Source organism: Notolabrus celidotus, chromosome 10 (genome assembly GCF_009762535.1).
Source record: "Notolabrus celidotus isolate fNotCel1 chromosome 10, fNotCel1.pri, whole genome shotgun sequence".
Classification (NCBI taxonomy): Eukaryota; Metazoa; Chordata; class Actinopteri; order Labriformes; family Labridae; genus Notolabrus; species Notolabrus celidotus.
The window spans coordinates 35,033,590-35,060,498 of NC_048281.1; the positions used below are offsets into that span (position 1 = coordinate 35,033,590).

At 40.2% G+C, this 26,909-nt stretch overlaps 3 protein-coding genes across 3 annotated transcripts in view; 1 reads left to right on the forward strand and 2 right to left on the reverse strand.

Moving 5' to 3' along the window:
• Positions 1 to 311: 311 nt before the first annotated feature.
• Positions 312 to 13,441, reverse strand: efhc2 (EF-hand domain (C-terminal) containing 2). Its single transcript, XM_034694155.1, has 15 exons — positions 13,309 to 13,441; positions 11,217 to 11,402; positions 10,986 to 11,136; positions 10,621 to 10,844; positions 9,219 to 9,470; positions 8,239 to 8,346; positions 7,730 to 7,868; positions 6,260 to 6,425; positions 6,031 to 6,173; positions 5,434 to 5,630; positions 4,661 to 4,794; positions 3,785 to 3,982; positions 1,376 to 1,468; positions 1,123 to 1,222; positions 312 to 505 (listed from the first exon to the last, which is right to left on the reverse strand). The coding sequence occupies exons 1-15, from the start codon at positions 13,348 to 13,350 to the stop codon at positions 380 to 382; spliced, it is 2,259 nt and encodes a 752-aa protein (XP_034550046.1). The 5' UTR covers positions 13,351 to 13,441; the 3' UTR covers positions 312 to 379.
• A 2,080-nt stretch (positions 13,442 to 15,521) lies between these two features.
• Positions 15,522 to 19,690, reverse strand: fundc1 (FUN14 domain containing 1). Its single transcript, XM_034694477.1, has 5 exons — positions 19,582 to 19,690; positions 18,665 to 18,824; positions 17,937 to 18,012; positions 17,625 to 17,753; positions 15,522 to 16,292 (listed from the first exon to the last, which is right to left on the reverse strand). Exons 1-5 carry the CDS (start codon positions 19,640 to 19,642, stop codon positions 16,215 to 16,217), a joined length of 504 nt encoding a protein of 167 aa, XP_034550368.1. The 5' UTR covers positions 19,643 to 19,690; the 3' UTR covers positions 15,522 to 16,214.
• A 2,441-nt stretch (positions 19,691 to 22,131) lies between these two features.
• kdm6a (lysine (K)-specific demethylase 6A) overlaps positions 22,132 to 26,909 on the forward strand; it is a 55,836-nt gene continuing 51,058 nt past the window's right edge. Inside the window, exons 1-2 of the mRNA XM_034694072.1 lie at positions 22,132 to 22,650; positions 22,792 to 22,855. Coding sequence (XP_034549963.1) covers positions 22,478 to 22,650; positions 22,792 to 22,855 — 237 coding nt within the window. The 5' untranslated portion in view covers positions 22,132 to 22,477. The remainder of the gene's footprint in view (positions 22,651 to 22,791; positions 22,856 to 26,909) is intronic.

Genomic DNA, 26,909 nt, shown 5'->3' on the forward strand with positions numbered 1-26,909 from the left:
GGTGCTGTTTCAAAATATGTGTACAGCTAAAATATGGTTCTGTTTTAACACCCAGAGTCTCACAGGGGTTCACACCAGCTTATGAAATACACACACACACACACACACACATCAAAAAGCATCTGTGCTCTGTGTTCTCTCCCGCCCTACAGCATCAATTTTCCACTTTAACTGGATTGTGCTCGCCTAAGTCTGAACAGACCATTACTGCCAACATGTTCATGTTCAAGTAAACAAACTTTCAAATCACGCACACATGTCCCACCCCCTGTAGTTTTACAAACCCCCAACGAAAACACAGACGCTGGTGAGCCGATGTCTCAGGTTCTTTAATGGAGAAGTGTGTGTGTGTGAAGCTGTTTCACCTCCCTCTTGTTGTCTAAGAGATGGAGGTCGTTGGGTCAGCGTTGATGGACGGAGCGCTGAAGACGTCCTTCAGGAGGGAGGAGTAGTTGACGTTTTTCAGCGGAGCTTCATCGACAGCGGGCGTCAAGTTGAAGACAAACTGGAGGTGACAGAAACACACATTTAAGAAAGAGGAGTCAGGTTCACTCTCTCCTCTTTTTAAGGAGTATTGAAGCAGACTGAGGGACTAATTCTGTCTTTGATCAGAAAAGGAAAAGAGCAGCAGGAAACCATGACAGAGGAGACACACACACACACACACACACACACACACGCTCTCACTCCCTCTTTGTTGTCCTGCCGTGGTGTATATCTCTGCTGCTCACCTGTTTCAGCTTAGACGTGGTCGGAGCAGAGCGTGCTAAATCAGCCTAACACAGGAAAGATACAAACGCAAGAGGGACGGAGGAAGCAGCGACCACCTCTGACTGTGTGTGTGTGTGTGTGTGTGTGTGTATGTGTGTCTTCGTGCCACTTTTAATCGTCCTCTTTCTATTTGACTTGATTCTGTTTTTGGCTCTTGCGTCCTCTGAGTCATCACAGATCCGGATAAGATGTTGATTGATTTTATATTCCAACTATTTGAAAATCCGTGCACACACACACGCACGATGAAGTCACCGTACTTTTCTGATTAACTCTCAGCTAATATATTTTTTCTGTCCCCTCCTTCCTGCTGCTTTTACTCTTTGTGTCACTGTGGAACTTCTCTCTTACTTTGAGAGAGTCTTCCGGCTTTATTGGAGGAGCCGGGTACTCCACCCAGTTGATGCCGGCCAGGAAGGCGTTGTAGTCGATCTTGTCCCCGTCTGAAAATCTAAAGCACAAATACATCCAAATAACTGACAGGTACTTAATATTTAGACACTAGGAACTGTTTTATCTGCTTCTAATGTGTCATGTTTTAGAGGGATTCAGGCAAAGAATTCAGGAAAGTCTGCAGGGCCTTGGATCTGGTTTACCCTCTTACCTGCTGAGCAGATCTCCCAGCAGCTTCTCAGGCAGCGGGAGCTGGAAGGCCTTGCAGATGGTCCTCATCTCTTTGTCGGAGAGACGGCCGACTCTGGAGACAAAAGCAAAGCAGAGACGCGGTCATCAAATGTAAGAACAAACGCCCAGAAGCATTAGACGTGAGGCGGGGATTGTTGACAGACGTTCAGGCTACCTGCCTGTTTTTAATGGGTTATTTGAATTCAGCACAAAGAAAATAAACATCCTCTCGAGGCTGAGCTCGCATCTAAAGGAAAGCAGACATGATTTTTTGTCTTGTTTATCTTACATGGGATCATTTGTGTTTATTAATGATGGTTTAACTCCAACTTCTAAAAAAGTCCTCCATCCAGATGCTTCTGAAAATACAAATACTGTCACGTCTGGTTCAGAACATCGACCAGACGAGTGCACAGCTGGGTGAAAGTCTCCTCCTCCTCCTCCTCCTCCTCCTCCTCCTCCTCCTCCTCCTCCTCCTCCTCCTCCTCTATGAGCTGTGTCTGGATGAACTCCGCTGCTGCTTCCAGATACTCCAGGCTGACCTGTGCCCAGTTTGATCACCTGTTAGCTAGGATCAGCACCAGGGTCTCTAGAGTGGAGACCGTCTATTGGCGTTCTGTTTCAGCATCTGTCTCCGCTGAGTCTCAGTTTCACTGTATCTGGCAAGTCAGTTCAAATCCGACTTAACACAGCGCTGTGAATCCGAAATGAACATGTTGACTATGATTTAATGGCAATAAACAAGCTAAAAGAATAAAATACAAAGTTAAGATTTATGCTATGAAATGTCCGTCTACAGGACGAGAAGCAAACAATTTTAAAGTGTTTGTTTTTTGACTGGAGCTTGGATCAATATTCACAGACTGATCTTAACTTTAAGAAGCAAGGCCTTTGTGGCACAGCATCATGCACATTTCACCTTGCAAATTTTCTCTGTGCATTCATTTCTTCTGTTATTATAAGACAAATGAAGCTTCATGTTGTGCTAAAATCACCTGGAAATGACAGAGCGTCCCCTAAACCGTAGCATTCAGAACAGAAAACATGAAATGGGGTAAAATGGAGCCTGAGATCGACAGGCGGATTGGTGCAGCGTGAGCAGTGATGCAGGCGTTGTACCGGACCTTTGCGGTAAAGATGGAGCTGAGCTGGAAGGCAAAGCTTCCAACTTACCAGTTGGTCTACGTTCCAACCCTCACCTGTGGTCATGAGCTGTGGGTCATGACCGAGAGAGAGGGTCAGGAGCTCGGACATCCGGAGGGAGCTCAGAGTAGAGCTGCTGCTCCTTTGCGTCGAAAGGAGTCGGCTGAGGTGGTTCAAGCATCTGATAAGGATGCCTTCCGGATGCCTCCCTTTAGAGGTGTTCCGGGCACGTCCAACTGGGAGAAGGCCCCGGGGACAATCCAGAACTTGGTGGAGGGATTAAATATACGCCTGGTCTGGGATCGCCTCGGGATTCCCCAGGAGGAGCTGGAAAGTGTTGCTGGGGAGGGATGTCTGGGTTGATCTGCTTGGACTGCTACCTCCGCGACCCGGAGAAGTCTGTTTCCCTGTGCTCCTTTTCAGAGGCTGGGCTTGGTCACCAGGTGCTGGGCTCTCCACTCACCTGTGATCCATCTATTCCAGATTAGCTGCCTCATATAAGCTCTGGTCTTCTCCCCACATGCTGCCAGATTGTAACCATTCCACTAGTGGTATTATTAACTCCTTTAACTGTGATTCTGTTGTCAAAGATTGTGTTTCCTGTAGCTTTGTCCTGTGCCTAACTCCCTCCACCGAGCCTCAGCGCCTCACCACTTGCTGCCCAGCCTCAGCCACACCCAACGCCTCTCAACCGCCTCAACTCAGACAGTTTTGCTGCTCCAATCATTAGCCTGTTCATAATAAATCCCCCTGTCACAACCTCAGTATTTTTTGTGTAACTGAAGTTGTGTGACATTTAAGTTAGTGTGTGTGTTTGTGTTAATGTGTGAAACAGAGGATGCCACAGTTGTTTTCCACCGTGATGTCAGACGGTCCAGAGGCCCATTCTTGTCATGCTGTCTTCATTACATGGCTGGTGATGAACAGTCTCACGCTAACAGAGAGTGTCAACACGGACACACGAGAGCAGAGGGAGACAGGCCCTGTGTTTGTGTGTCCTGTAGCCTGCAGAGCTAAATGCCATTCGGGTCTTCAGGGTCCATCTGCTTCCAATGCTGCACTCTCACACTGCTGGAACTAATCTCTGCTCAGAGATATGGGGCCACCGGCTGCACGATTGATGTCTTGTTGTGATGCAGTGTGTGTGTGTGTGTGTGTGTGTGTGTGTGTTTCTTTTGCAGCATTGTTTGGTCCTGAACTAACATCTGTGTTTGTGTGTGTGTGTGTGTGTGTGTCTGAAGCTTACTTGTGTTGGTCTTGGTGTGCGAACGCTCTGGCCATGGCGGGGATATCATCAAAGGGCTTCTTCTTGATGAAGTCCTGAGCTGCAGCCAGCATCAGACCCACGTCCACCTCGGGCGGCCCGACGGGCTCTGAGAAGCTCCGGCCCAGAACCAGAATCTCATGCTCTGACAGACCGCAGTCCAGACCGCTCAGCAGGCCCCTGTGGTGTTTTACAGGCACATAATCCACACATGAAGACACATTCAATCAGGACCAGAGTAGGAATAATTCACTAATCCTCAGGGGGGAAATAAGGTGACGTTACAGGTGCTTCCATTAAAACAAACAGAGCATGGAGGATTATAGAAACCTCTAATCCATCCTCTAATAACAACATAATAAACAAACAAATTATGTTTGATCAAACACACAGAGTAAAAGCTGATAAATGTAATGCATCAGATATTTTAATTATTGCAGTTAAATCCAGCAGAATAAAAGCGAACACAGTCCTGACTAAAGAACAGACATCCTTTTTATCCTCTTCGTCACCTCCTCTTCAAACTTTCCATTAAAGCTGCCACTTTAATTTCCATCATCATTAATCCTGAATGATTTCACAATCTGGCAATTTAACTTTGAGTCCATAAAATGCCAAAAACGATGTTGAAATCCTCTCAGACAGTGTATGTTTGTCGTCTCTCTCCGGCGAATCATTTCTTTTGATGGTTGCTCCGTTGATAATCACAGCTCCTCTCCACACGCTTGGACTCTTATTTATTTGTTCTTCATGATTGAGAAAGTGAAGGTGGTGAACATCTTTCAACTCGTGATCAGATTGTTTATACTACTTATCATCTTAAGGGACTTTTGCACAACTGTTGCTGCGTCACCGTACCTGAATGACTCGTAGGGGATGAAGCCTGTGTTGCCGGGGTCGCTGAGGGTCAGAAACTTCCTGATCTCGCTCTGCTGGTCCTCTGGGATTGATCGTAGTTTACTGATGATGTTTCCAATGTTGGCTTTGGGGAACTGTTGAAAAGTACACACGATCTTTAATCACATAGAACATATTTCCCTGTTGCACCTCTGCAGGTTGTAAGGATTATAAAATGAACTCTCTGTGGTTTTATGACTGCTTTAGGAACACAGCATTACAAGGAGTCTGAATCCTTGGGAAGAAGATCTGAGATGAATCGAATGATTAAAGGTTCATTTCTTTCAAGACAAGATGTGATTCTGTGTCCGGCGGGACAGCAAACTCTGCAAGTTACGGACTCAAGAGCAGTGAAGGAGGCTGATTATTTAGAACAATCCCTCCTGATTTAAATAAATAATAAGACCCAACACTGTTTACTATGTACGTTAAGTTACATAAGTACAGAGAGAGAGTAGATCAAACATAACTGGCAAGTGTTTGAAGTGTTTGAAGTGTTTGCTGTATGTTTTTGTTGATTGTTACCGTTCTGGTTTTTGGTTTTAACTCTGTAAAGCACTTTGAATTGCTCTTTGTATGAATGGTGCTTTATAAATAAACTTGCCTTGCCTTGTGAATCTTGTTAACAAAGTAACACGCTAACAAAGAGGACTGTAGGACCTGGATGTCACGGCCACACAATAACTTCAGAACTCACAGTAATACAAATATCTCTCCTTCATTCCCCTCCTCACCTCCTCAGCGTGTTTCTCCATGTACTTGAGGGTGTATTCATCAGCTTCCAGGAGCAGGAAGTTCCTGTTGTTGATGCAGAGCGTGGCACCGACGTACAGATCCTGTGCCGTGAAGTACTCTGATATCTCGCTCTTAAACAGCTCCTGACCCGGCTTCTTCACGCGGCCACGCTCCAGAAACTTACCGCCAAACCCACCTGGAGGAGGAGAGTGTTGGAGGGAAGGTGTTAAACTGATGTTAAATCTAAATCTATGTATCTCTACATGTGGACGGCTGCTCTTGCTGCTCTGTTATGTGTTTTTAAATGGTTGGATGGATCTTTTTTTTTTTGGTCCCATGCTGTGAGACTATAACCTCAGGACATAGTATCCAGTTTGAAATGCAGTAAACATGTCAAACAACAATTTACATTGATGGGAGTTTTCTCCATCCCTGAAAAAAGAAGCAGGTCTATGCGCTCACTGTCATCTGTTCAATCAGTTTCAGAAGCCTCTGGAGATGGAAACTGTATCTCTGAGGTTAATGTTTACCATGAGAGTCGTAGATTTGTATCTTGTGTCTTGGAGCGGTTCTGGTCCAACTTGTTGTTTTTTTACCTGAGTTCCTCTTGGGGCGCTCGAACACACTGATGGAGTCGTCAGTGAGGAAGAAGGAGAGGATGAACGTCCGGTCTCTGTCGATCACATCGCTGGTCACCATCTTGGCTCGGTAATTCAGCACGTGACTTTCAAGGCCACATCTGTGGGGAGGGACGATGACATGCTCAAGCACACACACACACATCACGGAGGAATCTGATTGGTCTGCGACTACGACTCATCCAACCTGTCTTTTTCCATAAATTTGCGGAAGTCTTTCTGGGGGGGTTTGGGGAGCAGGCTCTGGCAGAACATCAGGGAGTCCTCCTCTGAGCCAAAACCGTTGTAAGGGGGCATCCTCCTGATGGGCTTCGGGACTGGGGGAGCTTTGTAGTGCACCGGGGTGAAGTCCTCTGAGGGGGGAAAGGGAGAGACAAAACAAAAATGGAGGAGAGGTGGGATGATCAGAGGGCAGCAGGTAATCCATCCATGCAGGAGAGCTGAGACCCGGGTCTGACTGTGACCCCAACATGACCTAAGAGTCAGACAGGACCCTCCATCACACCCGTCAGTCACCGCGGGCTCTGCCTGGTTTACTACTGTGACTAATGCAGACAGACCTAGAACTGGCCCAGGGTGGCAGACTCGTACAGGACCAGCTCTGGTTTCACCTGCTGGGGAGCCGCGTGCCTCCCAGGGTCCCCAGTGCCTTTAACTCTGGAGGAGAAATACCAGCGCTAGAGGGGCAGAGTATCTGATGTCGGCTCTGTAATTGGTCCTTACATCCATCCTCTAACGACTGGACCTCAAGAACCAGAGGATTATATGAGCTGCATCAAGATTTAGAAGAATAAAACTCACAATACACAATATAAATAATAATTCACCCTATGAACAAATGTCTCATCATATGAACCAGTCCTGTCAGGAGTCACTCATGCAGGGAGGAAACACCTCCTGCAGGTGTTTACTGCCCCCAAGTGCTCATATTAATGTACTGCAGGGAGAAGCATGGAGAAATGTCACTAACTGTTAAGATAAGATAAGATATTAATTTATTGATCCCCGTGGGGAAATTCAGTTGTTGCAGTAACCAAGACATAAGTACAATCAAGAAAAAGTTTCAATTGGTAAAATAAAATAAGTAAAAATAAAAATAGATAAATAAAGATAGAATAAAGATAGAATTTAGATATATATACAAATGTTACAAATGGATTAAATAGTGGTGATAATTAAAGTCAGTATTAAAAAGGGGTCAGTGGTCAGCGAGGTGCAGTCTGTGGCCTCCGTTAGTCCATTAAAGAAGGAAGTCAGTGTGAATGTTAATGTTTTGTTTTATTACAGTCAAAGAGGAGAGTTCTCCAGTAAACCAGTCAAGCCTAAAGTGAAATATGAAGCATGGTCTCTGATCAAAGGTATGTTTAAGGGCCTGGCAGCAACAGATTGTTCTGTTAAATGATTTTGAGTTTTATATCTATTATGCAAATGAAGCTGCTGTTTTGCAAAACAGTTGAAAATGTGCTTTCACATTATTTTCATATAATTTCAGGGTTATAAGAGTTTAACTTCCTGTACTGGAATTCCATTTTAGGCTTTTGTATGGTATTTACAGTATTTGAAAGCGGCCATGTCTGTCTGAAGAAGCATTGTACTCTTTGTATGAATATTAAAATAGAATAAACATGAAACACCATGAGGGAATATGAATGTTTACCAATGCCGAACTTGGAGCGGTAGTATTCTTTGGTGAAGTTGTCACAGTCGGTGATGAGCACTGTGCGGCCCCACACGTTCACCTCCTTTCCAACAATCAGATCGCTGTCTTTATAAAACTCCTCCTGGATCGATCCTGTCTGCAAGACGGAGAGGAGAGAGAGGAGAGTGAAAAATGTTGCAGTGTGTGCCGTATGCCTGCGTGGGTGACGGTGACCCCAGATCAGCTCAATGCAGCAGCCATACCCTTCTCTCTCCCTTATTTCCTGACTCTCCCTGCGTCCAGAGAGAGAGTACATTTCCAAAAGAAACAACAACTTTAAAAGACTATTAAGATTTACTAAAACTAAATTGGAATTTAAACCTGGAAGAGTGGGTGTTCCCAGTCTTTACATAGAATCGCTTGTTTAAGGCTTACTTTCAAGTTCAAACAACATTTAGTTTTTAAATATTCATTTGTTTTTGTTGTTAGCACGTGTGGATCATGAGCGTGGATAAGACAGGACATACTTTGAGGCTGTCCAGTATGAAGCGCGACCCCTGACTTGTGGAGGAGAACACATTGAGCACCGTGCGGTCTGCCACCCCTCCAGGCTGCTTCATTTGGGAGACTCCATGCTGCAGAGAAACAACACAGCAAGACATTACACATGAGAACTGAGGAGGGGCATGAAAACATGGACACACACATCTGGACAGAGAGATACAAGGATGGAAATGATAGACAGAGTGAGAGATAGATACAGAGAGAGAGAGAGAGAGAGAGAGAGAGAGAGAGAGAGAGAGAGAGAGAGAGAGAGAGAGAGAGAGAGAGAGAGAGAGAATAAAGGAGTGATGGATGTGGTGATTTCCTATTGGATGGTTGATTATGGTCAACCTTTAGGACTGACATTTAGTGAAAAGCATCAGAACAAACTACATTACTGGACTGAACACACACACACACACACACACACACACACACACACACACACACACACACACGGCTGAGGTCTGGCTGTCTTTCAGCATGAATTAGGCTTCAGTCAGTAAGTGAAGGAGAAAGCCAAAATGCTTGAGGGGGACGGGATGCTGCAGCAGGTCTGTCAGGCCGAATGAGGTCTGGGGGAGCGGAGGGATGCTGGGAGGAGGATGAAAAGTCACCCAACCAGAAAGAGAGGCTCTGCCATCCTTTTGGTTTGAGTCAACCATCAATAATTATAAAACAGTGTGATGGACATGGAAATGAAAGCATTGATTTATGTTCCTGATTTTAAATCACACTACATGGTGTCCCACAGGGCTCCGTACTTGGTCCTGTTTTATACTAATAATATATTTTGCACTCTTAAATGTTCCAATTACTCTACGTCCCAATTTTCTAACATACTGGAGTATTTCTGTAATCTTCAGACTCTGTTTCTTCCACCTTCCTCTTTTTAAAGACAAGAACACTCCTCTTTCTGCTGCCTTGGTCCCCAGACTCAGACACTCTTCTTTTGCTTCCTCACCTTGGGTAGTTTGCAGCGGCGCAGGAAGTTGGGCACAGTGTTTCTCCCCGGGATTTTTGAGATGACCTCGCGGATCTCGATGGTGTCGTCAGCCAGGTAGTAGTGCAGGACGAGCTCCCGGGGGTCCCCGAACACGCTCCCTGTGTCGTCCCAGAGACAGAAGAAGCGCAGCACGTTGCGGTCATGGTCCAGGAACTGCTTCAGTGTGTCACGCCTCTCGTACGGCCGGAGAGGGTTTCTACTTTTCTCAATCTGGATGAGAAAGAAAGAACAGATAATCACAGGGTTAAGAGATTTTCTCTGAGGTTAGAGTGTTTTTAATGGTCACCAGAGCCATCAGCAGGTTTATGACACTGAACTGTCTTAATTATAACTTCAAATTTAAATGACAATTTGATTCAGGTAAAACAGCTGGAAGTCTTGATCGACAAAGGGCAGCTTATAAATTCAGTAAGAGAGAAATATAATTTCTTAACTGTTTACTAAGAGATAACAGAATGATATAAGGAAAGGGGAATACTTTAAATTATTCAAATAATATGAAACATTAAACAAACAAAACAAACAATAACATAAATTAAAAGCAAACTCAAGATGGACCTTTTTAGGTCTTCTTCTTAATTTAGACTTATTCCACCTTCCACTGGCAAAGAGGTGAACTTATACAAGGCATCGTGCCACCAGCCCTTCCCAAAGAGGGCTAACGGCAACCCGCCAAAACAGCAAAAGGGGATGGGAAAATGCAATTCTTATTTATAAAATAGGGTTCAGATTGAGAGGTACTCCGCCTTTTTGTAACAAATCTGTAATTTCATTGGGTAGATAAACTAAGACTGGTTGCCAAATTTCAAAAAAATATCTGTTGTTCCCTTTTAACTTTGAGGAGAGGCTCTCCATTGGTATAACCTTGTATACTTCTCTGTACCACTGTGTCACTGTTGGTGGTTTTTACAGATTTCCTCTCAGCATTTTAATATTTTGTTCTTTTTTAACTTTGCTTTATCTATTTTTAGTGTAGCACCTTAAGGTTTAATCTTTTAGTGTTTTATTTTCTTGTTCAGTTATTTTATTTTGGTTTCATTTCCTGTGTCGAGTTTTAACATTTTATTTTACCTCCAGTGTTTCCTCATTAAAATATCATGACAGCGTTTCCTCAGTTTGTTCAGCAACTTTAAAAAAAAAAAGAATTTAATTAATTTTTATTGTTATTATTAATGGACTGTGGGGTGGGGTCGAGGCCTGGGGGGTCTTCTTCTTTTTTTAATATTTTCAATTTATTCCATTTTTATTATTTTATGCACAGCACTTTGTTTTACAGTATCATTGTATGAAAGCGCTTTACAAATAAGGTCTGATTGATGGATTGATTGATGATAATTGAAGGTGTAGCCTTGATTCCCACCTGCTCCCGGAAGTTGCTGTACGGGTCCTCGGGTACAGTGGTGCTGTCATTGAGGTGAACTCCCAGTCTGGTTAGAAAGTCTCTTGTAAAAGAGTCACAGCTGGTCAGGGTGAAAGTGCGTGAGTGCAGCACCATCTGTTGGTTGATGTTGAAATGGAAAATGTTGTAGAACTGGTCATCGTCCGGGGGAGGAAGGGAGACACGCTGACGACGAATAAATGTCCCTGTGGTGAGAAAAAAAGAAGCAGTGAAATCGGGTACAGATGCAAACCTGCTCATCACATCTTACATCTCAGACTTGCACGCAAAAGAAGAACATGAAAGATGAAACACTCCTAAGTTATCTCCTGGGACATCACAGAGACCTTGAGGAATGCCACTGTTCTTGATCTCTGGCTCCACCACCTGTATGGTGTCATCCTCCATGTAGAAGTAGATTTTAAACTTCCTGACGCGGTGTGTCTCAGTGTGGGATTCAGGCACAGCTTCCTGGAAGAACGCTTCAAAACTCAGAGCCTGCAGGGGTGAGAGGGTATGACAGGGATGAGATACTGAGCTTTAAAAGGTTTCTTCAGACACATTTTAAGACAGCTCACCTGTTTGTCGAAAGCCACCCACGCCGGTACATCACTGCTCTGCCCTCTGGGGTAGACAGAAAACTTTGGTTTGAACTTCTGGCCAGGTAATAGCTCTCCTCCGATGCCCGACTTCCCCGATCCCACCAGAATGCGTCCATCGGAAATGTCACAATGTTGGGATTTATGAAACCGTTCCTTCCCCAGCTGAGACACACAAGAGAGAAAAGGTTATACTCAGCAGGTAGTCATCAATTATTTAGGCATACATTCCAATAAATAACAATAATAATAACATTAAATGTAGTTAGTGTTAAAATACTTCTCTATCACTAAAAGATTAATAAAACTCCCTGGATGTTTTTAAAAGTAAACTCAAGACATATACCTTTTTAATCTGTCTTTTAACTCGGAGTAATTTCATTTTAGCACTAGACTGCATTATTACCATTATAATCATTGTTTAAGCATCACTTTTATTTATCTTATTTTATCATATTTTATTTTAATAATTATTTTTCTGGTAGTTATCTGATATCATTTAATTTATTGTATTATAATGATTTTATTTTATGAGATTGTATTTTATTAATTTTTATTATAATGATTTTATTGTATTGATTTTATCATAATGATTCTATTTTATTTTTATATTTAATTTATTATAATGATATTATCTTATTTTTCTGGTTTTACTTTATTGATTCTATCATATCCTGGACCCTGTGGAGGTGGTGGCTGACAGGAGAATTATGGCCAAGCTGTCTACTTTGATCAACTTTTTTTATATATATATATTCTTGTTGAAATTCTTATTTTTTTTACTGCTGTAACTCCATGAATTTACCCGTTGTGGGACGAATAAAGGAGTATCTCATCTTATCTTATCTTATCTTATCTTATAAGGATTATATCTTATTTTTACATTTTTTTTCTGTTACTTCTCTGATTTCATTTTAATGATTTGATCATGATGACTTTATTTTTTAAGCACTTTGTATACCTTTCCTTTCCACTTTTACCTCTGCTGTTATTTTCTGTCTCTGTTCTTTTGTGAAGCACTTTGGGCTGCATGCTTGAATGTATGAAAGGTGAGTTGAGTTGAGTTCAGTTGAAGTAATTAACTCATTTATTATTATTTTTTTATATACTTTTTATTTAGTAGTTTTCACACGAAAGAAACAACAACAAGGAAACAAAACAAGACAAAACAAAGACGTGGCAGCATGTCAGCATTGGATGAGTTATATGAGTTACATATATGTATATATATATACAGTAAGACTATCTTCTGTAAGTAATAGCTCATTTTTAACCCATTCTTGAGTATAGGATTTGATACCCAATGCAGAAACACACTTTAAATAAAATGTACAAAGAAAAGAAATCTAAAAAAAATAAAATAAAAGTAAATACATAAAGAAAATTTAAATCAGATTTTATTTAGGCCTGGATATGTATTTATTATATACACACACACACACACACACACACACACACACACACACACATATATATATATATATATATATATATAATTATATATTATTATTATTATTATTATTATTATTATTATTATTATTAACTCATTTATCAAAGGCAAAAATGTTGTTTTCTAAATTTCATTTCATTAAAATTTGAACTATCATTCAGTTCACATAACATATTTTGCCACAAAAATAACTTAAATTATTCAAGTTTAATCTGTCATGAGGCAAAGTGGCTCCTAACTGTAATAAAAGTTATTGGTTTATTATTGATAACAAAAAATGGTCGCTTTAATTTGACGTCACAATTTATTTGTTGAATTTGGATTAAATTGAATAAAATAACTGGGTAGCATTACGATTTAACTTGTATCTAAAATTATTCATTTGCCTAATTAAGAGAATTAAGTCAGTTTTTAAAAAGATAAATACATTTAACTCAGAATATAGCATGCTAACCATAGACTGCTAACCATAGATTGCTAACCATAAACTGCTAACTAGCTTAAAGTCTGTAAATGTAGTTAGCGTCTAGCTGAGTAAACGCAGCACAAACTGTGAAATATTTAAATAAATCATCAGTTAACTCCTTTAATGTGATTTTAAACAACAGGTAGGACTCTTACCTGTCTGTTTGGTGAGTTCCCGGGTAGAAAAGGTAACGCCATGACTTTAATGTTCACTTCTGTTTGATTATTTTCTTCATAAACTTCAGAAGCTGTGAATTCCCAACGGTCTGTTTTATGGTTACCATGGAAGCGTTACATTAGGGGGCGTGTCTTAGCTACTGACGTAAAGGAGGGAAACTTGAAGCAAGAAGTGAGGATTGGATTTCTTCCTTTTTTAATATAAAATGGCAATTAGTGCACAGATTTACGATTCTAATCAAATTAAAAAATTGCAATATTAAATTATAATAATAATATATATCCAGAAAAAAGTATACATTATTACAAATGATCAAACAATGTGATTTTTGCAAAAAGGAAGAAGACAATATAAAGCATTTATTTTTTGAATGCCAAGTAAGTAAATTATTCTGGGGAGACGTAGTCAATTTTGTTGCCAATTTTATGACTTACCCTGTTAAATTAAACCCTAAAAACATCATCTTATATCATGAAAGTGAAGCAACAATTCATTAACCTTTTAACACTGCACGGTACATTTCATATACATAAATCCGAATCCGGATCTGAGGGCTGCCCAGAGCATTAATATTTTTAAAGGCAAACTCAAGACCTACCTTTTTAGTCTTGCTTTTAACTGAGTTTTATTTTTATTCTTAATGGTTCTATTTATTTATTTATTTATTTATTATCTATTTCCAATTTAGTCACTTTTATTCTAGTTTATTTATTTATGTACTTATTTATTTATTTTAAGTCTAGCATCTTAACTTATTTTAATGGTTTAATCTTTTAGTCTTTTATTATCTTAGAAATGTATTTTACTTTGGTGATTTTCCTGTTTTGAATTTTAACATCTTATTTTACCTCCAGTGTTTCCTCATTAAGATATCATGGATGGATGGATGGATGGATAAGAGCATTTCCTTCCAACTTCTTTTTTATTTTATTTATTTATTTTATTTTTATAGTTTTTATTACTATTGTTGCATATTGTGTTATTAACCTTAGGATTATAGGGTGGGTTTGGGTCGGGGGTGAGGGTGGGAACTTTTTCTTAATTTATTCTATTCATAAGTTATGTACAGCACTTTGTGTTACAATGTCATTGTATGAAAAGCGCTTTATGAATAAAGTCTGATTGATTGATTGATTGATTGATTGAATGTAATGAATCTCACCCACGCTGATTAATAAATATATATCTAATTTTACTGTTTATTAGTTTTATTTTTATCTCTTTTTCATGTTTCATTATTTCATCAATAATTATAATGTCATGTCTGATAAAGCTTTATAATTTATTTTATTGTATTAAATGCATTGTAATATGTATAACTATACGTATGCAAGTTTGATATCAATATATGTAATGTTATCAAGAACCTTCAAAAAGGTTTCTTCTTCTTCTTCTTCTTCTTCTTCTTCTTCTTGATAAAGAGCGATTCAGTGTTAAAAACCTGTTATTTTCTAAATAAATATTGTAGTACAAATAAAAAGAAAGAAGTATCCTTAGAGATATCGTATTGAAAAGTTGCTTCTAAAGGTGTTTGGAAAAATGTGAACTTGATCAGGATTATTCCTGTTCGTTTTGTAACACGGAGGTGGGAACAATATTTATATTTTTTTTCACTTAGAACATTCAGATTTATTTTGGACTGTTGTGAAAAATTCCATCACAACTATATAAATAGGATTTTTTGTAAATAATATAGAGATGTATTAATTTATTATCATGTTATATTTTGTACTACATAGGCTGAGTAATAATATCAAATATCAAATTTAGCTCCTGATTAATCTTGATAAATTCTACAGCCACAGATCTAAATATTTACTGCCTCCAAGGCTGAGGTTCATAGATTCACCGCTGAGCTGAAACAGGATGATAAGATAAGATACTCCTTTATTCGTCCCACAATGAGGAAATTCATGGATTGGCCCCTTACTTAAACATTTGAAGAACTAAAGCATATATTCTTATCTTGTTTATTCATTTTTTCATGTTATATTTTTCTTCACATTCCTTTGGCTTGTCTAGACTATTAATTAGGATTGAAGGAAGCCAGTATAACAGCATGTAAAGACGTTAATACAGAGCAAAAGATGTTGAGCTTAAAAACAAGAATAGTTCAAAACTTTTAACATCTGAACACTTTTACAGAAATTGTGCAAAAAGCATGATACAAATAAATCAGAAACACGTCTGCTGATTTTCTTCTTTTTTATTAGTTCGTCAAACGTACAGAGTAGACACAGCCTTCAGTATCTAAAGCATCAGTTCACTGATAACCCAAATACAATAACAAGAGAAATATGAGGGACACTGATAAAACCCATACACCATGTAGCTCTCGAAAGAAAGGAATAACATCCTGATTCTTTCAGCACTTTAGCCGAGGAGATGATTGCATCACGTCTGGAAATGAAGAGAAGAAAACACTGCGACTGATGGGCTTCAGTACCTTCCACGTGGAGGAGGTACGTTTGAATCTACTTGCACTTGATTTGACTTGAAAGGGCACATGCGAGCAGTAATAGTGCATAATCTTTCGATTTGGTTCAGAACCAAATAGGTAAAAAATAAATAAATACAAAATATTACCACGGTCCATTAGCTTTAATTCTTTGAGCGTGATATGTTTGGGTTTTTTGGCCTGGAAGTGTAGCTTCTTAAGTGGGTCAATCTGCTCTCACCGTAAATCCCACAGAGCTCGTCACACAGAGGTACACTTTTAAAATAGACAAGAAGATGTGCAGCTTTTACAGAGACACATAGCCCAGAGCTATGATCACAGATTGGTTGCTTGCCGTTAAAAACGCTTCCAGCAATGATTTAAACTATGTCCCTAGAGGTTTTTCATTACATCCCAGAAATACAGACTCGTCTTGTTTGGCAGATCCTAAGAGGCCAGGCCGAGCAGGAAGCCTCCGATGAAACCGCTGGTGACCACGATGTTCTTCTTCACAAACACTTGAGTCTGAAAAACACGAGGGAGAGATTTTAGTCTGCTGAACAAGATTTAAAAGCAAGAAGTCAGAGTGAGAAATGAGCACAGGGTTGGACACTTTGAAGAGTTTAAAGGAGTGAAGCAGACTTTGCATGTGCATTTTTTGAGCTCCAAGCTTTCACAGGGTAGGACAACCAGAGAGAGAGACAGGAAGCATGGGGAGAGAGCGTGAGACGACACGCACCCACCCCGCCAGGACTGGGAACCGATCCCACGACCAGCGTGACAAGGACTTCAGCCCCAGCACACGCTGCGCCTGCTCCACCAACCAAGTCCAACAAACACGCCTCCAAGTTTGACTTCAATGTTGTTACCTTGTTTTTTATTTTGTATTTCATACAAATGTATTGTGTAGAATAATTCTGTGCAACATCTAACCTTAAAGGGATCTTTGGATTATCTGTGGAGGTGCTTTAACAACTACAAGCAGGGATGTTTTTGCATCAACTGAAAGCTTAGTATGTTCTGACCTACGTATCTTAAAGACTTCATAGTGTCCTATTACTCCTCTAGAACACTACGCTCCCAACATGCAGGCCTGCTGGTCGAACCTAAAGTCTCTAAAAGTAGTATGGGAGGTCGTGCCTTCAGCTATCAGGCCCCTCTCCTTTGGAATCATCTACCAGTCAGGGTCCAGGAGGCAGACACCCTCTCTACTTTTAAGAGTAGGCTTCAAACTTTCCTTTTTGATAAAGCTTATAGTTAGAGCTGGATCAGGCTTGAACCAGCTCTTAGTTATGCTGCTATAGGTTTAGACTGACACACTGGGATCCTGTCTTTCCCTCTCTCTCCTCTCTCTCCTCTGTCTCTTACTTTAACTCTTCCTGTCCCATTAAAGTTACTAACCATAGACCTTCCTGGAGTCCCTGAGCTCCCTTGTCTCGTAGGTTCCTCTGGATCTCTGCTGCTGTGGACGTGCCAGACTCCAGCTGCTACAACTACTACTATCCGTCTCCCCACTATCATCTCTCTCTCTCTCTCTCTCTTCATCTCCCTCTATCCCTCTCTCCAACACGGTCTCAGCAGATGTGTGTCTAACATGAGTCTGGTCCTGCTGGAGGTTTCTGCCTGTTAAAGGAAGTTTGTCCTTGCCACTGTAACTTGCTAAATGCTGCAAAGTGCTCTGCTCATGGTGGATTAAGATGTGATCAGACTGAGTCCTGTCTGGAAGATGGGACTGGATCTGATCCGGTCTTGATGTTGGGTCTTTGTTAATAATAGATACTGTTCTGCATGTCTGAAAGGTCTAGAGCAGGAGGATTGAAGGGAGACAAACGGACGTATGAGCGAAAGTATTCTCACCTTCTCCATGAATGTGTTTAACTCCGGGCCGGCTTGATTGGTGCCTTTCTTTAGCTGCTTCTTGGCTTTGTTGACGTCCTTCTCTACTCTCTTCCAGTCCACTTGGATGTAGCCGCTATTGTTCGCAATCTGGAGAGGGAATCAGGGGAATTAAACAGATGTTGTTTAATCAAATTAGACTCAGCTGGGGTGATTTCAGCAGCAATCATTTATCAGTATTGGATAATCATCGTTATTGATGAGAGACAAGACATTCTGGGACATTTTGAACCACTATTTAAGACAAGAGAGCTGCAAGTGAAGCATCAGTACCTGTAACAGCAGCAGACCTCCTCCTACTGATGTAGCAGCAACTTTTCCCACCTTCTGAAACAAATAACCTGCACACCTGAAATCAAACAAGAGAGAGCGTGACGGTGAATCAGAAACAAGAAAGACTACAAACGTTTTAGATTACTGTTGTTGATATGTATGAATAGAAATGTTCAAACACTTTAAGTAGTGGACCAGTGGTGTAACTACATTTTGCATTAGGATTCAACTTGTATTTCCATGTTGATCAAACCACATTACCAGCCCTGCACACCTTCCCCCTTAGACTCTGATCAACAGTCTAGAATGTTATCACTGCTTTTTATTCACAAAGTGAAACTAATCTGTTGCACGCTAATCAGAAGTCAAGGGTAATCCTGCTGATGCAACACCACCACCACCACCACCACCTAGGTTCAAGTTTCAATAAGCCAGGTGTGCGAGTGATCATTGTATACAAAATAAAAGCTGACTTTCATCGCCTTTTTCCATCAACATTGTAGGACTTAAAGGGATGTATGAGATATGAAATAATGCACATTTGATACAGATAACTCACTTAAGTTTATTTCTTTCTTGCTGCTATGTGACCTTTAATGCAAAGTGTCAATTTAAGATCTATTGGAAGTAGACTAAAATACTTCTGCACAAGATTAGATTGATCAGGGGATAAAGGGAATCATCTTTGTTCCCAGGAGCCACATGTGTTTTATATTCTGTGTATTTACCATCCACTCACTCCCCCTATGGCTATCTGTGTGGCCACGGAGTACTTCTCTGCCAGAGGTCCAGAGTTTTTCCCAAACATGCGGTTCCACCATCTCTGTTTCTTGGCATATTCTGTCAGGTCCACCACCTTGTCGTAGATCTCCTCCTCCAGCTCTTTACCTGCATGGACAGACACAGACAGGACACAGATACAACATTAGAACCCAGTGCTGTCATAACCTCATACAGTTATAAACCTTAATCTGTGAAATGTTTACATAATGTCAGATATAACAGCACAGAGCCAGCTGACGAGAACACTGTAGAGTTTTACTTCTCACGCTGCGTTCATGTGGTGTTGGAAAATCGGAAAAAATAGTTTTCAACTACTTCATGTGAAGAAAGCGATAATGTGACACGCTTGATGTTATGATACAAGACGAAAAGGAGTGACGTTAACTTTGGCTGGATGACCAACACTTAGAATTAATTAATGCGAGCCTGTAATAACCCAACCATACATTCCAATTAGCTTTCTTGTATTTTATTGCTCGGAATAAATCTAAATCACCACACACAGACATAATATATGGCTCATAATGCTGATATTTAACAGGTCACATAATAGCGTTAGACACAAATTCAGACTGAATCCCAAAGCTCAAAGAAACGACCTCCAAACTGCGGAGAGGGAATTATCCGTGCAGCCCTGAATGCCGCATTAGCATCATCAGAGTGAAGCTAAGCGTCAGTGGAAAAGTTAGCCGTTCAAGCTGCGTCGGAACACAGCAGGCATTAAACAGGAGGATAAATTACATTAAATCATAAAAAACAAACAAAGTTTTAGTTAAAAACATGACACTAGTGTTTAATCACACTGTGATAAGCCCCTGTCCAGGTTTACATAGAGATGTGTTTACTTTATGGGCCTGCTTACCCTTGTCGCGGTTCGCCATTTTGGAGAGTCTGTCCTCAGCTGCCTGCACGTCTGACGTCATCTACAGAATAAATGTGACGTTCAAAGTAAAAGAGAAACTGAGGCGCGCGGGGGCAGGACTAATATCTCTACTACAATCATTCATCAATGTTTAACAACAGGGAGAACAAGAGTTTCAGTGTTGTAAAAACCAGAGTTGGCAGTAAGTAAGTGAAAAAATACTGTCAGAGTCAGTTGATATTTTTGAGAATAAAAATAGATTTTTTTTCTAACTGTAAAATTTTTTTTTTAAACTCAACTCATTTTTATTTCTATAGCACCTTCATACATTCAACCATGCAGCCCAGAGAGCTTCACACAAGAACAGAGAGACAGAAGACAACAACAAAAGATTAATTGATAAAAGGCTAAAACAAGATAGATAACCAATCAATTAGATAAAATCAAATAAATACAAGATCAATACAATGCAATCATTTTAAAAGAAGGAGATATAATTAAAATAAAATTAATTTAAAATGATGCTAACACAATGGCCATAATGGTAATAAACTGTGTAAAACATGTTTTGTATGGAAGAGGAATAGGGCCACTGAGAAAAAATAAAGGGTGGTCATACAAAAAAAGTTTAAGGGGTCTTTTTTTTTTGTCTGAAAAAAACCAGAATTCAGAGATAAAATTTTAAAAAATAAAATAAAATAATTATAATAATAACGTCTCGCCTGCCCTCCTAAATTCTGAGTAAAAGTCGGAATTCAGAAAATAACATCAAGATACAAGATTAAAGACAGAATTCAGATTTTTTTTAAAGGTCAGAACAATGACTGTAATGTCAGAGTTTTAAAAATAAGTACACCTTAAAAACATTTCTGTCTTGACTGTTCTCCAAAAAACAGATTTTTTTCTCTCAGAATTCTGACTTTAAATGATATTTCTGACAAAAAAGTACAGAATCTTAGGTCACAGCCAGAATTCTGACTTTAATCTCAGAATTAAAAATGTTTTACCTTAAATTTTGTATTGTTATTCCCTGGCCTGCCTTCCAACAATATATTTTTTTTTCAGTGGCCCTTATACTCCTTTAGTTTTGAAAATATGAGCTTCACATTTTTCTTTTGAAATTCTACACAATACTCAACAAGGAATTTATTTTGATGTAGCATTGAGAATATAGGAAATTTAAGGAGACGGTAATTTCAAAATGTTAACCCAATATGATAAGAGGAGATACTTTTATTGATCCCCCATTGGGGGAAATGCTTTTGTTACAGCAGCTACAACAAGTGACAGGAATCGACAATGCACTTACAGTTTTAAAATAGAATTATATTAGGTAAAAATAAAATATAAAAGAAAACACACAAACACTATGTAAGCTTTCTACATACTCATAGATAAGTTAGGTTATTGCTCAGAGAAATGTAATAGATAAAATGTAGAAACTGCTATAATCTGGTCCCCAAAAGCTCAATCTAGGGCCACCAAAAGATATTCTTTCTTGATGGAATAATAATTCATTTTTTTGAGACTAACAGCCTGAGTTTAGAGTGAAGGTAAACCAAATTGCAAACTGACTTTAAGAGTGGGCTTTCTATAGTCACAGTCATCTGTGAAGAGAATTAGTGAAAGAAAATCTGTGGCTAAGCTTTAAAAAATGCAATAAAATACACTAAATTGTCATTATTAAGATCTATCTATCTATCTATCTATCTATCTATCTATCTATCTATCTATCTATCTATCTATCTATCTATCTATCTATCTATCTATCTATCTAAATTCAATTCAATTCAAAGGGATTTATTAGCATGGAAAACATATATAATCATTACTAAAGCTTAAAAAGAAATAAACACAAAATTACAAACAATTACAGAATAATAAGATTAAATGTTAAACTATACAGAGCTGTATAGAAGTATAGAAGGAAGAAAATATATGCATGATAAAGATAATAATGATAAAAATAAAAATAACAACAATAATACAAACAATTACAACAATAATACTAACGAGAACACAAATAATAATAATGATAACTATATCTATTAGTATGATATCTATCTATCTGTCTATCTGTCTATCTGTCTATCTATCTATCTATCTATCTATCTATCTATCTATCAAGGATTCAAAGGATTCAAAGGTTTTTATTGTCAATTTTCACTGTATATACGAGACATACAGGAAAAACGAGATGCTGTTTCTCTCTTCCAGCTTTTAAATATCTAAAATTTAAATATCTAAAATACAATAAAATATAATAAAAATACAGTTTTATATCTATCTATCTATCTATCTATCTATCTATCTATCTATCTATCTATCTATCTATCTATCTATCTATCTATCTATCTATCTAAAAAGTACTGTATTTTGCAACGTTGCAACAAACATCCTTGACAGCCGCCCCCCATAGACATGTTTGACAGCCGCTTCGACCAATCCGCTGTCCATAAAGTCAGTTACGTAATCATAATATACCGCGAGTAACCAATCACGTACGCAGAGGCGGGTCTTCGAAGCCCGTCGGCAGCTGATTGGTCCGTGAGAGCGGAGGGCGTGTCGACGGTGGCGGCGTGCGTTTGCCTATGTGACACAATTACAACAACTTTGAGGCGCTGGTTGGGGAAGTTTGCGATATTACCAAGTAACACTCCCTCCTGAAACCCAACATCACACCAACTTCATGCATAAAGTGCCACTGGAATACACGCTGTGTGTGGATGTACAATGAAGAGTGTGGAAGGTAACTTGAGGGGATCATTTCCTTGAGGATTTGGCAAGAATTACGCTACGCCCCGTTTTAGTCCTGGATAGCTGTGCAACCTTTTCCTTGTTTTTGCATTCTGCACTCGGAGTTGCTCGGTCCCGTCGATCCTCCCGGGTCTTTTCCATGAAATCGTGCGGAGTGTCGCTCTCAGCCGCTGCCTCTGCTGCTGCCCGGAGTCTCGGCGCTGCTGCTGGTAATGACGAGGAGAAAATGGCGTCGGGAGCAGCGACTGAAATCGAAGAGGACTTTCCGAAGCTAACAGCGCAAGAAAAAGACAGCCTGGCTGAAATTGACAGGTTAGATCACCTTTTCAGACACACAGTCCCACCTGCTTTTTTATTCTCCCTTCATTCCCCCTCTCAGAGTTTAAAACAACATATATGATAGCATGTGAGTAACACGGAACCGCCTGTGTGTTGTCTGTCCTCTACTTGCAGCTCACTGTTTGGATTTCATAGGCTTCAAGAAGATGGCGCCAGAACGAAGGCCTTGCTGTTAAAGGTATGTCACAGGAGAGGATCACAGCAGATATATATCCCCTGATTAGTGCACCTGAAATAAGTGGTATACACACCTCACAGAGCTTCTCTTACACAAGCCTCACTATCCCCCCTAACTTTGAACTCTTAACTGGAAACGCACCTCTCTATTGCATGCAACGTTTACCTGCAGAATCAGACGTGTCAGTGGATTTCTACTCTGATTAAATACACAGAAACAGGCCTGAACTCACAGCAGGCACCATGATGTGCAGAGAAATCAACCCCCCACTCTGCTTAAACCACCATATGTTGAAAGAAACACCGTGATAGTAATGCACTATTCGTCTAAACCTTTTGTTTTATTGAAAGAAAACAGAACTAAGGCCTTTCTGTTAAAGGTATGTCACAGGAGAGGATCACAGCAGATATATATCCCCTGATTAGTGCACCTGAAATAAGTGGTATACACACCTCACAACGCGTCTCTTACACAAGCCTCACTACCCCCCTTAACTTTGAACTCTTAACTGTAAACGCACCTCTCTCTATTTGCAGACGTGATTATTATTGCATGCAACGTTTACCTGCAGAATCAGACGTGTCAGTGGATTTCTGCTCTGAATAAAAACACAGAAACAGGCCTGAAGTCACAGCAGGCACCATGATGTGCACAGAAACCAACCCCCCACTCTGTTAAAATCATCTTATGTTGAAAGAAACACTGTGATAATAATGCACCATTCATCTCAACCTTTGTTTTAGTGAAAGAAAACATTAATGTTGGGCTTTTGGTCCTTTAGGAGAGACAGGCACATGTGTAGGAGACATTCAGCTGCTGCTACTTCTCATTTACTATGTGGGGGTACTAATGTTTGTGACGGTGTAACACACATTAACAGTATGCTACACGGCTGTTTTTTGGAGTGGTGAAGTAAAATAAAAAGGCACATACAATGGCATCTTAAAGTAACTTTAAAGCCTCACATTAAAGGAGATATTTAGTGAACAGAACCCCTGTTATGCTGCTGAACCATCCGGTTCATTCTCTCTAACGGCTGCCCTGAGTTTGTGCGTCAGCTCACTCTGTTAGCATGTTAGCTTGTTAGCGTGTTAGCGGCTAACCGTCCTCCTCCTCTACTAGCAACATAAAGCTGAAACAGTTTAACTTCTCAGGCATTATCGAAGGAGATATAATTAAACGTGACTTAAAGGTTGCAAAATAACGCCTGCTGTATTTGTTGTAACATGGCTGGGCGGTGAAGAAGAACGTTTGTTAGCTTGCTAGTAGCAGGTGCTAAAGCTAAGCTAATCAGCGTTCGCTAAAACATATCACGACCAGTAATGTTAGTAATGTGATGGCCCAGAGAGAGTCAGCTCTAAAAGCAGGCTGCCTTTAAATAATAAAGGGTCCCAGGCTTTTGTTTTCGGTTAAATATATGTGAATAAGTGTTTAATTGCATGTAAAACAAGCTCATACATTTTAAAATGCATACAAACACACACACTATGAGCTAACAGGGTCGAAACACACTGGAGTAGGTTTTTTTCTGTGGTTAGACATGAGTAGATTTTCTTTTGAACACACATGTGATCATTAAAATCAAGAATAAATCATTAAAACACATGTAATCATGCAATATTGTGTTGTTTATCCCTAATTAATGTATACATATGACTATATAGCACATTTCACACACAAAGCATGAATCAGTATAGCACAGGATATACAAATGCATACACATATGTAACATGCATAGCACATGCATCACAGATATGTCCTTACATAGACATACATGTGCTCGCCCACACACACTCTAAATGCATAGGCATGAGGTGATGCAAAAAGAGGCTTTCAATCTGCATTTAGAAGTGTTTGTGTCGGGGCCCCTCTCAGATCCTCTACTTGGGGCATAAATGCAGAAAGCAGCCTCCCCTGCATTTGGGTTTGCTCGTGAAGACTCCTGCATGTGGATCTAAGAGTTGAATAGCATGCCCTCATATACTCTGCCATTTATATACTATATCTACTATCTTGGACTGGGTGCCAGTGGAGGGATATAAGAAGTGGTGTGATGTGCACGACTCTTCAGTTCTTGTGAGAACTTGTACAGCTGCATTTTGAATCGGCTGCAGTCGCTGGATTGTTGCATTAGAGAGACCATTGTAAAGATCATTGCTGTGAAATGCATGCTTTGATGTTTCAGCATCTGATTGTGAAAGAAAGCCCCTGAGTTTTGAGACATTTTCAAGATGGGTATTGTGTATAGAGCAACTGTAATGACCAAATTTCCCTCTCCGGGATAAATAGAGTATTTCTAATTCTGATTCTGATGATGGTGGGAGTGCTACTAAATGAACAGCTGCTTGATCACTGGAAGAGCTGTGTCTTATCATCAGAGTTGCTGAAACAAGGCAGAATGTCCACCAGTTATCATGATGACAAAGGTTATAAAGGACACATGCATTCATTGATGGTGTGACAATATATCAATATGGTCAGATATCACCATCCTGACTGGTTGGGTATAATTATCATACTGCGGGTGCAAGATATCAATAGATTAATTTAGAATAATACGACTCTATGAATAGATATCCCTGTGTATCCTGATATCAATATCATGCGGCGTGTATCGGGTATAGTAACATGAGTTACATTGCAATTCTGGCCCCATGCAGTCCTTGCTATGACTGCTGTACCCTCGGTGCATGATCTGCTTCTTCAACATGTGGCGCATGCGTGTCTTGCAGACCTTTTCGTACAGATTTGGTCCACTAATGCACGTGCATGTTGGTCTTATTGATGCTGTTCTGTGCTGGACATCTTGTGGAATATATCTGTGTTGAAACCAGCTTCCCTTCATGTTCTCTGTGTGGTCTCCACCATTTTTAAAATGTGGGGGCAGGGATGTGTCCACCATGAGGCTCTGTTTAACCTGACACAGGGTCAGCTCAACCAAAGATAAGAAAACATTCATCAGCTTTAGCACCGACCCGGCATACTTTAGCAGTTGGATTACGTGTGTGTAAGTGTATTGTTTAGTTCGCTGACTCACACGGTCTCTGCAGGGTGCTCTGGGAGACCTCAGCTAACCTCTGCGGCTCACATTTATGAGTAGAAGAACAGCATGGCATCAGGCCAGCTCCTCCTAAATGTGTGACACCAGACGTATTGTTTAGTTGAGTTGATGACAAGGAAAGAATGAATGGACTGAGACGCTTTACTTACTGTGAAGCTTGGTGATTCGATTAAATCAGCAAAGAGTTGACACAACACTCAACTTACAATTCAATCCAATGTGTGAGCTTTGTCAATGTTACACAAAGCAAAAGACTCACAACTATCTAAAGCTGGGGTTGGTAGTCAGATTTAGATCCACTTTTTGTTATACTGGTTAAAATGATCTTTATGCCCTGATGGTAATCAATACATAATGTGTTCTTTAAAAAGAGGTTAAAAAAGCTGCTATCTACAGCCGGAGTAAACCTGGGAAAACACCAACCAATCCCTGCCATCAGGAGACAAACGATGAAACCAATCAAATCCTGTCCTGCCGTTCTGCCCGCCTCCTGCGCGTACATTCCCCGGCGTCCCCTGCCTCTATTTACTGTCCCTCTCGCTCGACCTCGGGCCTGTCCCCTCTGACCCGATGAGGTGCTTTGCTCAGGACTGTAGTCCGGATCAGAGTCTAAAAAGCTCTCACCACGGGGCTCGGACAAGCAAAAACATTAATGACATTTAGTAAGTCCTACAGAAAATTTTGATGTATTATAGCATTTCACACCGGTCACCGGTACAACTGGAGAATGCTAGCATGACGGTTGTACCAGTTGAGAGTACTCCTGAAAAGCTACACTCCCACAAGGTCTTTGAGGTCCACTGGTCAGCAACTTCTTGTGGTCCCTAAGACACTGCTGAAAACCAGGAGTGGCTGTGCCTCCTCAGGAGTGGCCCTCAAACTGTGGAACGAGCTGCCCCCCCCCATGTTAGATTGTCCCCAATATTAAAGCTGGGGTTGGCAGTCTCGGAAAACCAGCATGAATTTGAATGTAGCATTTCCTCATGACTCCGT

Excerpts from the sequence above, each read along its gene's own strand:
- efhc2 (XM_034694155.1), bottom strand. The coding sequence starts at position 13,350 with ATGGCGTTACCTTTTCTACCCGGGAACTCACCAAACAGACAG. Across the intron at positions 10,845-10,985 it reads GAACAGTGGCATTCCTCAAG|GGACATTTATTCGTCGTCAG; the intron begins GTCTCTGTGATG and ends TTCTCACCACAG. Across the intron at positions 6,174-6,259 it reads AAATTTATGGAAAAAGACAG|ATGTGGCCTTGAAAGTCACG; the intron begins GTTGGATGAGTC and ends CCCTCCCCACAG.
- fundc1 (XM_034694477.1), bottom strand. The coding sequence starts at position 19,642 with ATGACGTCAGACGTGCAGGCAGCTGAGGACAGACTCTCCAAAATGGCG. Across the intron at positions 18,013-18,664 it reads ATAGGGGGAGTGAGTGGATG|GTGTGCAGGTTATTTGTTTC; the intron begins GTAAATACACAG and ends GTTTGATTTCAG. Across the intron at positions 16,293-17,624 it reads TAAACACATTCATGGAGAAG|ACTCAAGTGTTTGTGAAGAA; the intron begins GTGAGAATACTT and ends CGTGTTTTTCAG.